The 15,365-nt window shown below is 55.5% G+C and overlaps 1 protein-coding gene and 1 long non-coding RNA gene across 16 annotated transcripts in view; one reads left to right on the top strand and one right to left on the bottom strand.

Annotated features, from left to right (window-relative positions):
- The first annotated feature begins 2,948 nt into the window (after positions 1-2,948).
- The window catches only part of Tnrc18 (trinucleotide repeat containing 18), a 99,067-nt gene continuing 86,650 nt past the window's right edge, over positions 2,949-15,365 (top strand). For 4 of the 13 annotated variants that reach the window (XM_030254450.1, XM_006504688.4, XM_006504689.4 and 1 more), the window contains exons 1-2: positions 8,935-9,345; positions 11,172-11,602. In XM_030254450.1, coding sequence (XP_030110310.1) covers positions 11,416-11,602 — 187 coding nt within the window. In that variant the 5' untranslated portion in view covers positions 8,935-9,345; positions 11,172-11,415. Of the gene's footprint in view, positions 4,050-7,659; positions 8,744-8,934; positions 9,346-9,366; positions 9,901-10,300; positions 11,603-15,365 lie in introns of those variants that run through there. The other 9 variants (XM_030254454.1, XM_006504690.4, NM_001122730.3 and 6 more) reach the window with 7 other exon arrangements.
- Positions 10,625-14,524, bottom strand: Gm31365. 3 transcript variants are annotated; one of them, XR_001785014.2, is made up of 4 exons: positions 14,274-14,524; positions 13,836-14,020; positions 12,269-13,363; positions 10,625-11,865 (listed from the first exon to the last, which is right to left on the bottom strand). It is a non-coding gene; the product is annotated as a predicted gene, 31365 (long non-coding RNA). The 3 variants fall into 3 exon arrangements; XR_001785013.2 differs by having other exon boundaries at positions 12,269-12,458; positions 13,056-13,363; positions 13,836-14,523; XR_377182.4 differs by having other exon boundaries at positions 13,836-14,524.

The following is a 15,365-nucleotide window of genomic DNA, read 5'->3' as shown; positions in this document are numbered from 1 at the left end:
TTGTCAAGAGACACCATGACCAAGGCAACTCTTATAAAGGAAAGCATTTACTTGGGGCTGGCTTACAGTTCAGAGGTCCAGTCCATTATCATCATGGCGGGAAGCATGGCAGCCTGCAGGCAGACATGGTGCTGGAGAAGGAGCTGAGAGTTCTACATCTTGATCAGCAGGCAGCAGAAGGGGACTGTGTGCCACTCTGGGCATAGTTTGAGAATAGGAGACCTTAAAGCTTGCCCCTGCATTGATACACTTTCTCCCACTAAGGCCACACCCACTCCAAGGCCACGCCTCCAATGGGCCAAGCATTCACACAGCAGTCTATGGGGGCCATACCTATTCAAATCACCACCACACTTGGTGACAACTTCAGGCCACCACACACATGTACACACCTCTGCATGAACATGCACCCCTCCGCACACAAAAGGTTAAAATGGTAATTTTGTTTCCGGAGTCTCTCTAGGCAGCTCAGGTTTTGTCTTGGATTTGTGGTTCCCCTGCCTCGAATTGCTAGTGTGACAGGCCTGTACTACCATGCTCTGGAAAGCGCCTATTTCCATATAAGGTCATTCTTAAGTATTGTTGCTCTAACATAATGTGAAATTAACTTGTCCCAGACAGAACTCTGACAGTGGGTCAAAGTAACAGGAGCTGACTGCTCAGTGGGGGTAAGAGGTTTCGCTGCACAGGCAGGAGCACCTGAGGTATCCAGAACCTTTGTTCTAGGGAGTGTGTGAGTCCGGGTGGAGACCAAAGGATTGCTTGGGGGCTGGTATGCAGCCAGCCTAGCTCTAGATACAGGAAGAGAGACTCTGTCTCAAGGGTATAAGGCAGAGAGCAGTAGGGGAGGTGGCTCCAGGCACCTACATCCCTGCGCATACACTACACTCCCCCATCCACTCACACAGGTATCGACCACGGTGAAGCCCACCTTGGTGAACCAAGGAGTTTATTGGTCAGATGTACAGGGGTTACATGCAGGAGTGACCTTCAGACAGCCCTGTGGACCGTTACTCCTCGGACCTTGGGAAAGTGCCCTGTGACTTGTGTAAGGTTATGTTTTTATTTTAGGTCGGCTTTGCTTTATGTGCCTCAGAGCCCACAGCTTCCCTGTGTGACAGAATGTTTTCAATTTTGAGGAGATTGCTTCCACACACAGGAATTAGGGGTGGGGGTGGGGGGGCACTCAACCTATAACAGAGCCCCCCAGAAGAGGGAGCTGTATCAGGGGAGTAGAGTGGTGCAGGGGGCATCCTGAAGGAGAATCAAGGTTTCCAGAAAAAAAAAAAAAAAAAGAAAAAAAAATTCAAGTGGGCAGGGTCTCCCTGGCCAGAGCAGTTCTAGAAGTTTCTTGAGAAATGATGCATTGTGGCTGCTGAATCTGGATACGCACAGGTGTTTGTGGGGGTCTCCTGCTTCCTGCCCCCTCCTCTCTGAGGTACAAACGCAGAGGTGTACTGCCTGGACGCTGTGAAGGGTGCGTGTCGTCACATCAGGTTTGATCTTTCTTGGGGATTGGGGGTGGTGGGGTGGTGGTTTTGGCTTTCAGTGGATGGGAAGGGATGGGAAGAGATTGACAGGGGAGTGGGCGCCGACTGGGGAGGAGATGGGAGGGGGCTTTCAAAGCTGTAGCCATGGGAAATGTTTTTCTTTCCTGCTTGAAAGAAAATGCATGCTAATGAAAGATAAAAAGGAGAAAAAAAGGAGGGGGAGTGAGGTGGGGAGAGAGAGAGAGAGAGAGAGAGAGAGAGAGAGAGAGAGAGAGCTGGAAATGTACTGGCTCAGGAGATATGGTCAGAGTCACCCCCCCATCTCTTTCTTGACTGGGGGGGGGAGAGTGACCTTACTTAGATTGCCCCCACTTCCTTGGGTCTTAGGGGCCTTCTTGATGAGTGTGTCTCTGCCTGGCAAAGACACTAGACACAGCAGCCTACCAGCAAGAGAGAGGCTGTGGAATTGAGAGATGGTATGTGTGATTGATTATCCAGGTGTTTGGACCTCCAAATTAATCTGCCCTGGGGTCCTGGGCGGTATGGAGAGCTGCACCCGCCTTTATAACCACGCCCATCCCTACCCACTAGAGAATCTCGGTTTTTTTCTGGTTAAAAAAAATATGTTTCACACACACACACACACACACACACACACACACACACACACACACACATTTAAAAAGCTCTCATCTGCTGTGTGTATATGGAGCATGTCTGCAAGGCCATTCTCTTCTGACTACCCGGCTTCCCAGGCTGGCCCTCAGATCATCAGTCTTGGTGGCAAGAGCCTTTATCTACTGAGCCATCTTGCTGGCCCCGTTTATTGATTTTTTTGAGAGGGAGAGAGGCTGATTGACTGAACTGCAGGCCTCCCTCGGTTTGTTAGACAGCACAGGATGACCTTGAACTCGTGTTCCGCCGACTTCCACCTCCCAGGCTCTGGAGGATAGCTATATACCATCACAAATAACTAGAAAATAAATGAAAACTAGAGTTTTACTTATTTTCCTCCTTATGGAACAAGGTTTCACTATGAAGCCTTGGCTGGCCTGGGAAGCCTTTGGAGCGCCGCGCTTGTAAGTCTGAACCACGGCCACCCTCAAGGCTCCAATGGCCTGGGGTCGAGATAGAGCTGAGGCCTAGAGTTGGATGGAGCTCTTGACTACCTTGTGTGGTGTGTGAGTGGCTGGATTCCATTTACAGCAGCAGAAGTGGGGAAAAAGGTCCAAAGAGAGCCCAAACTCCCAGCCTAAGCGACTTCCTTGGTGTGTGGCTGTGACCTCCGCCATCTCCATGAATCCTTTTAGGACAGTATCACAAATCACGGAGCTCTGCGGTGGCTTCCCCGAGCAACATAGAAAAAGCTGGGAGGGCTCAGCTACAAGGGGTGGGACAGCCCCAATTTGGTAGCGGCCAGCCCAGATTTGGAGGCACCACGTGGGTGAGGGAGGCGGGAGGCCAGGAGCTGCCTCTGGGCGCCAGGCATGCTGTGGAATTTGAGCCATTGCTCCCTAGCATGCACGGGCCTGCCAGGCAGCCCCGCAAAGGCCCAAACAAAGCTGGGAGCCAGAAGGAAGGGGGAAGGGAAGGAACTTCTGAGACCAGGCAGCCCCCTCCTGGGGCACCAAGTCCCCACCTAGGTGCAGTGCCCCTCCCCAAACACACGTGCTGCCAAGCCCTCCATTAGTCACCCCGGCACTCACACACAGAAATCCGATTAGTCACACCCCGCACAAACTGGCTGCGGAACACACCCGGTCACACCCAGACAAAGACCAGAGGTCCCCAAAGAGGCCTCGTTTGTCCATCGGGGGTTTGTTCCCCATTCCCCAGGGACTAGCTTGGCGTTTGCGGGGGTGGGAGTGGGCAGCGCAGCCTGGGGTACACAGGCCTTTTCCGCAGCAGCAACCCCCCTATTACCGGACACTCTCCTCCTTAAATAACCACAGTACCCCTGACCTCTTTCCAAACTCCTCACGGGGGCACACACACTATAATGTACACGCACCAGTGTCCTTGGCCACCTCCTCTTCTGTTTCTCTAGGGGTGTGTGTGTGTGGAGGGGGGGGTGGGTTGGCACTGGCCCCCTCCCCCACGCCAGTTCTGGGACGGGTCTAGCAGGAAAACATCCCCCCCAAGGTCACCGCAGCTCTAAAGCGGCTGCCGAGGAGCTGATTTATTTGCGGTTTCTTTGCAGTAACGCTATCGCTCTGATTCCGGGGAGGGAGGGAAAAAAAATAGGAAGAAGAAAGAAAAAGAAAAATGCTTGCGGTGGAGTTTAACCTTGGATGAAACTGGCAAAGCTTTGTTGTTTTTCCGAGGCGCTTCGTTGGGGCCTTGCAGGGACTGCTAGCCCGGGAATGTGGATCTACAGCCTCTTGCTGCTCGGCTACTACGCGGGTCAGTGCTCACATTTCTCTGCGCCGGGCCCAAAGCCCTCGGCTCCTCTAAAAGTGCTTTTGAGACATCGTTGGGAATCTAAGAGCTCCGTGGGTGAGAGCAAGGTTTCCATATCCCTGCACCTCGCATCTGACACACAGAGAAGCAACCGAGAGGGTAAATGCTTGCCCCCCCCCCCCCCCCCGTGCAGCTGTCCCCACCCTGAGCCCCATGCACTCACAGGGACCAGCATAATCGTCTGTTGCCTGCCCCTTTGGCAAAGAAAATTCTTGTAGCATGAGACGTTAGAAACCGCAAATACACTCCCTTGGGTAGTTCGCCCTCCCTCCCACCCCCCTTAGGTTTAACAGTCACGCTATGGCCGCCATCGCCAGATGACCAATGCCTGCTTTCTGGATGGTTCGGTTCTGAGAATCAAGGCGCGTGGTGGGCTCGGGAAAACCGGACCCAAAGGAGGCGTTTCGGGGTGTCCTTGGCAAGGAGGCAAGGGAAGGTCCTGTCTCCAAATACCATGCCTGTAGCCACTTTGATCGGTTCTTGTATGCTCCCTCCCCCAAAGTAGATCTCTTGTAAAGGGCCTGAGATTAATACGGGGTCTAGAGGTCCTCCTTCTTGGCATAAATGACCTCACAGCCACCCCAGCCTCATTGAACTATACTAAAGAAAGTGCCTGGGCCCAGACCCCGTACCCCAGCTGCCGGTGATCTGTGAGGCCCGATACTCCCGATGCTGGCACTGTGTGGGTGAGGCAGTTCCCTCTCTTTGGCGAATGGGGAAGCTCCTGGCTGGCTTCCCTGCGTGGTCTCGGGGTCCTCAGGCCATGACCAAGGAGAGAAGAGTGCCTGGCCCTGCCTCGGGGAGGAGGGCCAGAGTGCAGATTTATGACCCTAGCCGCTCCCTGCGCACCAAATGCATCTCAAGCCAGACAGTGGAATGTAAGACCCGACCCGGGCCGGAGGAGGAGGCCAGGGTCGGAGGCGGGGCTGAGAGGAGCAGAAATCCGAAGTGGCCTGGTGCCACCGCCCCTGGGCTGCGAGTTGCCCGCTGGGGACCGAGGTGGTGTGCAAGGCTCTGGCACCACATCCTTGATTTTGTTGGCGGGTGTGGGCTACCCTTGGCTGGATGAACTCCAGGATACCCAGCTGCTGATGGGCCAGCCGCAGCGAGAGACTGCGAGCGTGGCTGGGCCCGGCATGGCCTCTCCGGGTTTTAGTGGCGCCCCGGCCAGGAGCTCCGGGGCAGCCGGATTTAGGATCTACGGAAACAACCGCCTTACACTCTATGGTGGCATCGCCGGAGGCACAAACTGGCTTTCTCTTAGCGTCCCGGTCACTTAGTCTCCAGTGGAGTTCCACTCCCTGGGAGAGCTGGTTCACGGCAACCGATAGAGAAGGTCACCTGAATGAAAACTAGCTTTTCTTTTTTTTTCTTTTTGTATTCCCCACCCTCCTGCGCCCTGTTCCCCTGATGGAGGGGCATGGTGGAAACCTGTCCACACGGCTAACAACCTCCGGATTGTAGAAGATGAGGGTTCAAGCTTTCGTGGGGCAGAAGTGAGGGGAGCGCGGGGTTCCCTGGAGCCGGACAAAGGCGCACCGCAGGGAAGGCAGCCGCACTCAAGGTTGGCCTGTCCTCTGGTTTTACAACAAAGAGCTTTGAGTTTTGTCCGCGGGGACTCGTCCAGAGCTTCCAGACCTGGACCGGGTATCTGGAAGAATACACCAAAAGCCTCAGGAGTGTCCGGGGACAACCATGCCGGACCAGGCAGGCCAACCCGGTGGGTTGCCCGGGAATTGCGTCCTTGGACTTCGCGGAGGTCCCCCACGATTTTCTCTCCAGTCAGTACAACACACACACACACACACACACACACACACACACACACACTGCGTCAACAGAATTTTTCTGGCCACGGATCCCACCGGGTAAACAAGCGTGGGGGATGGGACGCGGAAGATGGCGCTTGGACTCTTGGTCCCTGCGGTTGTCTCCAGCTCAGTTTCAGGACGAATATACAGGGCTTTTGTAGATAAAGTGTGGCCCAGCCCGGCTTGGAGGTTATTTCCCCAGACCTGGAGACTCTCTGAAGTGGTGGTGTAGTGTAGCCTCTGCTTCTCTAGAAATGTCCCCACGCCCCAACATGGCTCCCGACCACTGTTAAATGTGGGGGACACAGGGACAAGGAGACCTGGCCTGTGCACCGCACGTTGTACTTGGCAGCCTTGAGAGTTGCAGGGGTTTGCTCAGTGTTCCCCTCCCGGGGGCCAGGGATCGGGGCCACCGTTCCCCAGGTTCAGCGCACCCGGTGGCCTGAGGGCCGAGTGGCAGGTCGAGAGGGGACTGGGGAGCCGAGCCGTACATTCCAGAGGGGAGCGGGTCGAGTTCCGCCCCAACCTCAGCCCTAATGAAACTCTGGGTCGGTCGGTATGCCACGCCGACGGGGCGCACACTTGAAAAATGCAAACGCCATCGGCAAATCCGGGGCAAATTGGAATAATTTTTTATTAGCAGCTAAATGATTTATGGCACACATACCCCGCCGTCACAATTACGGCGTCTTGGAGCATCCAGGGGTGAAAACATTAAACATTTATAAAAACAGGCCTTTGTTTTTTTCCAACCCCGCAAGCCTTTTGCACAATCCCCCCACCCCACTCCGACTCTCTCAAGATACATATTTTTTCTTGAGCTGTATTAAAATAAGAAAAACATTCTGGATCCCGGGAGGGATGAGGGGGTTGGGGGGAGACCAGGGCCTGCGCTCTGAATATTGGAGGGCGTTGGGGGGTGGGGGAAAGCGAGCGACTGAGGCGTGGGAGGGTTTAACTAGGAACCCACAAAGGCCTCTGGATAAGACTCAAGGGCACTAGGCGCCCCCCACCCCCTCAGCCCGTTTCTCTCTTGTTTCCAGAAGCCCTCGCAGCTTAACAGCATTTATTTTATTTCTTGCAATCAACTCCCCCCCTCCCCTAAGGCACACAGACACAATACCTCCTTTCTCTAACCCCCCTCTCTCCGTCTTTGCTCCTGCCGGTCCCCGGGCAGCACCGGTCGCCTCCGGTCGCCCCTGGCTGCCACTGAGACCCCGTCGCCCAGCTCCGAGCGCGCGGACACCGCCGCTCAGTTCCCCTCAGCTCCGGCTATTTTCGTTCTTTTCTCTCCCTCTCCCTCTCTCTTCTCCCTCCTCTCTCCTCCCCCCACCGAGCTCCAGCTTCTAAAAGAGGGCAGCCTAGAAACCAGCCCAGAAAGCTCCAGGAAGGGCAACTTGAAACTGCTCTCAAGAGGCTGAATTTTTTCCCCCCTTCAAATTTATCCTGGAATTAAATTAGACACCCCCAGCTCTCTCTCGAATCTTCCCTCTTTTTTTTTCCTTCTAAAAGTGGAGGAAAGAAAAATAGAACGGATGAGCACTAACTAGCTCATTAAAAAAAAACTCTCAAAAATTGCCTTAAAAATGGATTTTCTTAAAAAAAAAATAGCAGCAGCAGGAAAACGCTGAGTCCGCAGAGCAGGGCGAAAGAGCGGGCTTCTTTTGTTTTAATTAAAACCCTATAGTTGCTCTCGAGGTAGGATCTGCAAGGCTCTCTGTCTTTCCAAGCTTCCTTTCCAGGGTAGGTAATGCCTAGCTGGGCTCGGGCTCCGAGAGGGTGCAGGGGATCTCCCCACCCTTTAGAACGGGTCCCTTCGGCAAGGATCACACTCCCTGGGTCCCCAGTCAGGTAGACTGCCGTCGGCGGCTCCCTGCCACTTAACTTCGAAAGTTTTTTTTTTTTTTTTTTTTTTTTTTTTGCTGAAAGAGCAAAATAAAAGTACAAAGTCTGGGGGATTAGTGCTCCCCTCCCCCTCTGGCCGCCGTGGCCAGCCAAGCACTTTTGGGCTTGGCTTGCTTCCTCTGAGCTCAACAGATTTTTTTTTTTCCCTTTCCCGGTCTCGCCCTCCCTGGAGGGGGCGCGGCGGATGGAAGGCGAGAGAGGCCCCCAGCCAAGAGGTTTTTAATATTACACCTTAATAGGTTTCAGAAGGCCCCGTGGAGAAATGCTAATAGGGCTGAAATGTCAGAACCGAGAGGGATTCAGCTCGCGTTCCGCCGATCTAATCCTTTTTTCTGCTCTGGTTTTTCTTGGCGGGGAAAGGGGGAAGGAGGGGCGCCCACGCCAAAAGGGGCTTTGGGGAGGGGCGCGCGGTGCGCACTCGGCCGCAGAGCCCCACAGCCCGGGTTTCTATAGGAACCTTTTATAAGATGCAACTCACCGCTGCCGACCGCCGCGGCCTGTCCAAAATATTAATCAGTAAAGCCTTCTGACACCGCGTTTCAGGGAGGGGACCCGCAGGCAGGGGCAAAAGGAAAAAAAAAAGGCCTTGTCGCCTGCCTGCCCACCCCACCCGACCGCGACTGCTAGGGGGAAAGGGAATGAATCGCTGCTTTATTTTAAAAGGCGAGAGTGAGCGAGCAAGCGAGAGAGAAGCAGGCCTTGTTATTTTTCGTCTGAACCTCGCTCTTTGGAGTGGCACCCTAGAGAGGGAGCGCCGGGCGCGGGCGCAATGAGCAGCTCGCCGGTTCCCGGCTCTTCCCGGCTAGCTTGTCACCTCCTCCCGAAGAAGGAAGCTGACAGGAGGCCTTGCAATGCCCGGGATTGCGGCGACAACCATCTTCCTCTATTTTGATCACTCAGCCCAGACGCAGGAGGAGGGGCTGGGATGTGGGGGGAGGGAGAAGGAGAAAGAAGGGGGGGGTCTGCTGGAGCTGGTGTGGGGGAGGGCTGCCTAGAAACGGCTCGGAAAAATTCTCACCACCAGTTTTGATCATTCAGCCCCGCCGTGGGGAGCCTGGAAACTGCTGGAGCCCCGAGGTCCGTAATTGGTTTTATAGGAATGGCTGAGGGCCAAGGTGTTTACATGCGCGTGATGGGCGGCGAGCGGGACCAATGCGCTGCGGCCGGGGGCTGGCCCGAAGGGGGGGGCGGGCACCCGGGAACAATGCGTGTTTCTTCGCCTGCGAGGCTCCCCTCCCCCGTCCCCCTTAAGCCCCCCCTTCGCTTTTTTTTTTTTTTTTTTTTTTTTAGATCCAGCGAGAGGAACTTGAAAGGGGGGTTGTGTAATGTACCTTTTCCAATCCCGGGCTGTATATGGAGATTTGGGATTCTTTAAACCGGCGCTACCTGGATTTTATTAAAAAGCGGGGAGCTCGGCGGGAGGAAAGCTGGCTTTTCCGGGGGCTGCGGGAGCGGGGCCGCGGGAGGGCGGAGGAGTTGGCGCGCCGCGCGCCCGGCCCGGGGAGCGGTTTTCTACCAAAAAAAGGAAAGGCGGGCAAAAAGTGTGAGGCGGCTGCGGGTGGCGGAGGGGAGCGGCGGCCGAGGGATGGCGGGCAGTACGGGCGCCTAGCCGCGCCAGGAACCGCGGCGGTTGCCGGAGTCGCCGTCGGAGCCTGGAGCCCGGAGCCCCGCCGCGCCAGGTACGCTCCGGGCCCCGATGCTCCCCGAACTTGTGCAGCGTACCCCTTGGGTCCGCAAAGCAGAAGGTCCCCGAAACAGTCGGGGTCCCCAGAAGGGAAGCGGAGGGCAGGGATCAGGGGGAGAGGACGCATCGCTGCGCCTTGGACTCCCACCCGAGCTCTCAGTCTGCAGCACCGCCGAGGGCGGCGGTTCCCTACTTGGTTCCCGGCAGGCGGCGGGCTAGCCCGGGGACGCCGAGACGGTTTCGATTATAGGCTGTTTTTAATTAAAAGCCGGAATTCAGCCATTTTAGCTGCATTTAAGAGGGGAAAAGTAGAGAAGGACGCAGTGGAACCCCGCAGATAGCCACGCCAGCTTCTCGACCATGGCAAAGGCTGCTCCGTAGGGCTTCACCCCGACTTCCTTAAAGTGGGGCGCCTGGGCTCTGCCTTTTTCAAAACGCTGCCTTTAATGAATATTATCTTTAAGTGTATGCGGGAAGCTCCTGGCGCCTTTGAGACAAGTATCCCGGGCTGTGACGATCCTAGATTTTTTCAAAAGTAAACGCGATTCTGGTAACCAGAGCCTGATAAAGAGCGAGGGCGGGCGAGAGGAAGAGGGGGTGTTGTAACCAAAGCCACGTTAAAATAGGCGTCCTTAGCAAAGTTGGGGGAAGAGGACTTTTGGGTCTGGGCGTAGGGCGGCTGGTCACCCGGGAGCTGTGGCTTAGTCTCCGTCTGCTAGAGCGCCCCGGTTCTCCCGGAACCAGGGGGTCTAGAGTAGCCTGGGGCTGGTAGTCAGGGAGGGAAGGGTGGGCTCTCTGAGACCTCCCTACCCCCTCGGGAACAGGAAAGCGACAGATCTTTTAAACAAACAGCTTAAATAGGACTTACAGGAGGGTTTACCCGATGCTGGGGAGGCGCCCCTCCGCTGGCCCGCGCTGTTAAGTTATTTTTTTTCCTTTGTAGGTTATTTTGGGGGTGTGTGGGTCACAAAGCTAGGGTAGAATTGAGATCTTTGGAGACCCCTTCTTTCTTCTCTGATGATCCCCAAATCCTCCACACCAAGCCACGTTCTCCGGGCATCGGTATTCCCAGGCCCGGGCGTTGGAAAATGAAACCAAATCTTGTTTTGAAGGAGTCTTTTTCCAGTTCACGGGCGAGAATGCCACGTCTCGGGGACTCGGATTCTGCGACTCCCAATGGCCCAACGGGGGCAGCAGGAGGGGGGCGGTGATCTTCCTTTAAAAATAAACCCGTTTCGTATCTGACCTTGGTAAACAACAACAAAAAGCCCCTAAACCGAACACCCCTTTTATTATTATTATTATTATTCGCGGCTCACAAGGAGAAAAAAAAAAGGGAGACGAGGGCCCTAAAAAGGTTAAACATTAAACTTTGCGAATCAGATAGTTGGTATGGCGTTATGGACACATTTCAACCAACTCAAAAGCATTCGAAGTTTTAAACCTCCAGAGCTTGTGACGCCTGAAAAATAAACTACGGGTTTGGATTTAGCTGAACGGGCGCGGTCTGTTGAGTGGCCTTCCCCAGTTAGGGAGAACTTCGTAGGCAAGAGACGGGGCTGGGACACAGCGAGCCGGGCCGCTTCCCTGAGCCACGTCCCTGGGAACCCTGAACTGCTGGAGGAAGGACCCTAGGTTTTCGCATTTCGAGGAGAGGGGGCGGCTACTCCCGATTTTATTTCTGGCCACCAGCTCGGTTCGCTACTCTCCTACCCTGAAGGGCGAGGCGACTTTCTGAAACTTGTTTTCTTTTTTTTCTCTTTCCCCTCCCCTTTTCCCCCTTCCCTCTTCTGTGTCTTCCGCGGTCTTCCCTCACCAAAGATACCGTGTACGCCTCCTTCCTCATCTCCGCTCAGCCGCCCGGAGGGGACTCACCGCGGGCGGTTCATGCGCCCCGGGCCGCGGGCCCGTGGTTGAGCGCAAGCCCCGCTGGCCGCCGCCATGCACGCCGCGGAGCGCCCGCCACCCGAGGACACTAGGACTACATCGAGGCCGAACTTTTAAGTCCCACTGAAGCAGGCCGGCGGGCCGGGTGGGGAGGCTGATCGCGGCACTCCCGCGGAGGATGGATGGCCGAGATTTCGGGCCCCAGCGGTCCGTCCACGGCCCCCCGCCGCCGCTGCTGTCCGGCTTGGCCATGGACAGCCACCGCGTGGGCGCGGCCACCGCCGGACGCTTGCCCTCCTCGGGCTTGCCAGGTCCCCCGCCGCCCGGGAAATACATGGCCGGTCTCAACCTTCACCCGCACCCGGGTAAGTGTTGCGCACTGTGCTAGCACCCACCCTCCAGCTTTGATGGGGATATTAGGGCGGGAGCCCAGGTCAAACCTAGGCGGCTGGAGCTGGGCGTCTCTGTCCGGTTTCACCAGGGTGTGCAGGAGGCTCGCTCAGCTGCTAGCGCAGAGGTCGGTCTCCAGGAAGACAGACCTGTCCCTAGTGTACCAGATAGTCTCAGTCCTCCTGAGGCTCAAGTGTCTGCAGTCACAACCACTCTGGGGGATCCCAGTCCGAGGGCTCTTGAGGAAGAGGAGTTTGCAAAAATAAAATAAAAATAAATAAATAAAAACCTGTAGGCGCGAAAACAGCGTGTCAGCTCCACACCCCAGGAGACAGACAGCCGCTCCCGTATGGGTCTTTTTCTTGGCAAGCACTGGTGGGTCTTGGGTTATGTCCCTGTGTGTAGCCGCGTCCCCGGCGGTTCCACGCCTCCAAGGGTGGGTGTGGGAGAATGAAGGAGAATAGTGACCACAGTTTTAGGAGCCTGAATCTGTGGTGAACCCTTAAGATCTTAGGGACGCTGGTTATCTGGGGAAGATATAGGTCGGTGCAACCCAGCCGGCACTCTAGCAGAGCCCGACTTCAGGGGGTACCCCATGGTGACACGCAGGAGGTGGTGGCTGAGAAGGCCCAATCCCTTACCGTTCCCTGGGCTGCACAGGGAAGGAGCAGAGGGACAGGCGGGACTGAGCCAAGTCTTGGTCACCGTGCGCCGGAAGACAGGGAGTCTGGGACCTGCAGATCTGCCTGGTGGCGGCTTCGTAAGCCGGTCCCTCCTCCCCGGCTGCTCCTCACTTCTACGCTTGGCTTAAGGAGAACACTTCAGCTCTTCCTTTAAAAAACAAAACAAAACAAAACCTGGTCGATTTCCCCAGGAACTCGCTCCCTCGTCCTTTGGAACAAGACTTGGACACCCTGGGGGCTCAGAGCCACCACTTTAGTATCTTCCCCTGCCCGCCAGGATGACCACGGCTCGCCGAATTAGCCTCTGCCTTTGATATTTTTCTCCTGGAACTTTTCTAGAATTGGGAGTCCGGGACTCAGCGGGACAAAGGGCCTTTGTGAAGCGCCGGCGGGGGAGGGGCGAGCAGAGATCCCCGCCGGCGGGGGCGCGGGGACCCGGGTCATCTCCCCTGGTGTGCGTGTGCCCCTTGAGAACTAGAGGCGCGTCCGCTTGGGGCTTAGGGGTGGTGACAAGACCAGATTCATACAGGAATGGTGCCCTGCGACCCAGGTGGGGCATCAGACCATTCCCAAGGCAGGAATTGGGGAGGGCTTTGGGATACAAAGGCCATTTGGGCCAACCCCGTTTGAGAGGGGCCTTTGGAGGTTTATGGGTGTGTGTATTTTTGGACTTTTGGGATCTCTGGGTTAGTTGGTTTAGCTGGAAGTGGCGGCAGGGGTTCCTCCTGTGGCCTGGGAATCTGACCTCAGGGTGTTCCTGGCTGGCTGAATCTCAGCTTGTCGCCTGCTCCAGGTCTGCCTGGGATCTGGCCCAGGCTTGGCTGAGAGCAGCGTTGATAGCCATTCCTTGCTGCTGTCGTTCTAAGTGCACAGCATTTTCCAACCTTGGTGGCGTAGCATAGTCAGACTGCCTTCCATGCTTAACCCCTCATCTAGTGGATGATGTGACAGAGGCATAGACTAGGCAATCCAGCTGGAAGCAGCCTTGGAATCCTGTGTCATGGCCTTCTCTGCTTGGAGCTGTTCGACTTCTGTACAGGGTAGCTCGAGGGCCTGGAGGAAATGGGAGGAAAGTCACAGCAGTCGTCCCCTTGAGGCCTTGCTTGCCCGAGAGGGAAGAGTGGAGGCCCTCGAAGCTCTATGACTTCCCACTCGTCCCATCTGTCCCCCACCTCCAGATGGGGCAGATAGACCGGACCGCAGGTCAAGGCCCAGAGCTGAAGCCGTACTTAATCCCATTAACCACGAAATGGGACTGCACCCCATTCAAACCGGAGGAGCTGGCGGGGATGGAGACTCCAGACACCCCTCCCCCACCTGGCTTTCTTTGCAGGGGGTGCAGGTGCTAGACCTTTGCATAGGGGCACCACCCAGTGCTTTTTTTCTGGCTGCCAGCTCCTTAGATCTTGGCAGCCTTATCAGACCGGCAGACCGGTCTTTATTTGTTTACTTTTGTATAAAATGTCAGAGAAACTGAGCGATTTGCTAGGGTCACGCAGCCTAGAGGGAAGAGGGTTTTTGTTACCTCTGGGCTGGTCCGGTTGGAGGATGCCCCTGCCCGTGGCTGCTGGGGTGCAGAAGTCCTAGTGAAAGTTCAGTAGGCAGGGGGAGCTTGGCCTGGTGACCTCAGGGGAGCAGCACTGTTGGGTGAGGGTCCGTTGTAGGCAAAGCTTTCTACGTTGATGTGGGTTTGTATGAGGGCTCTAGCCCCTTCCTCAGGTGAAATTAAAAATAAAGAACGGGGTGTCAGCATGGAGGCTCACACCTACCTATGCAGCACTCAGAGGCAGAGATAGAGGGAGCAGGGGTAATTGGGGCAGCCCAGCCTAGAAAATCTAGAAAACACACACACACACACACACACACACACCACACCACACCACACCACATACTACGCAAACACACCACAATACATACACACCATACATACACATACACCCCAACCCTTACACCACACACATACACCCGTCAGATTGAAGCAGGGGTGACGACTTCTTTCTTTCCCCTTGCTGTAAGGTCCGGCTGTAGTTTGAGCAGTGAATATTCACAGCTTGTCAGTGAGACTTCATTTCTGGAGTTGGGGGGCCCTGGGAAGGATCCATCTTTCAGTGTGAAGTGTGGCTATCGAGATCTTGTATCTGGATGCTTGTTTTCTCTGAACCCACACCCTGGACTGAATGAGGGGCGGGACGCAGGGATGTAGACTCAGGAGGTACTGCACTTTGACCTGGCCCTTGGACAATAGGCAACCAGCCTTGGGCTCCCAACTCTGGAATCCACCCTGTCAGCCTCCTGGGATTGATTTAGAAAGATTAATCAGTTAGGACTGGCTGCTGGAGACGAGGGATGAGAAGATAAGGCTGTTTGTTTGTTTTTTTCTCCTTGAACCCTCCCTTTGGTCAGAAGGCAGTAAAGGAAGGCATGGAGAAGGTTCTAGAACCTAGGAGGGCCCGTTGGGTTCCCTGGTTCTTAACGTGATCACCTCCTGTTTGTCTTCTTTTTTTTTTTTAAATTCTATTTTCAATGTGTGTGTGTGTGTGTGTTCGAGTGTGCGCGCACACCGCACTGCATTGTGTACACACCAGCCTGCATTGTGCACACACCTGCCTGCAGAGGTCTGAGGACCACTTGCTGGAGTTGGTTCTCTCCTGCCCAGTGGGGAGGTCCTGGGATCAGACTCAGGTGTGGCCACAGGTCACTTTACCCTCTGGCTCATCTTGGCGGTGCCTTTTGGAGCTTCACCAGTCCAAGCCTTGCTTTTTCCTTCCTTCTTCGATCGACCCGTTCATTTGCTTGGCAAATGGTTTCTAAGAGCCTCTCTGCTCACCAGGGAACCGCACTGGGCCCCGGAACTGTGTAAGGGAACCAAACACACTGAAGGCTTTGCGCCTCCTTGGGGCTAACTTTCTAGTGTGGGAGCCAGGCAATAAACACACAAATCATGAGGACACAGGCCATGTAGGAAATAAAACGCCCTGGGTCTGGTCTGGCCCTTGGGGTGAAGGGCCAGGTCAGAGGGCTTGACCTCAGCCATCCCCAGAATGAACTCTTTTGT

This window comes from Mus musculus, chromosome 5 (assembly GCF_000001635.26).
Source record: "Mus musculus strain C57BL/6J chromosome 5, GRCm38.p6 C57BL/6J".
NCBI classification, from domain to species: domain Eukaryota; kingdom Metazoa; phylum Chordata; class Mammalia; order Rodentia; family Muridae; genus Mus; species Mus musculus.
Note: the sequence above shows the minus strand (reverse complement) of the source record. Positions and strands in the feature narration are given on the sequence as shown.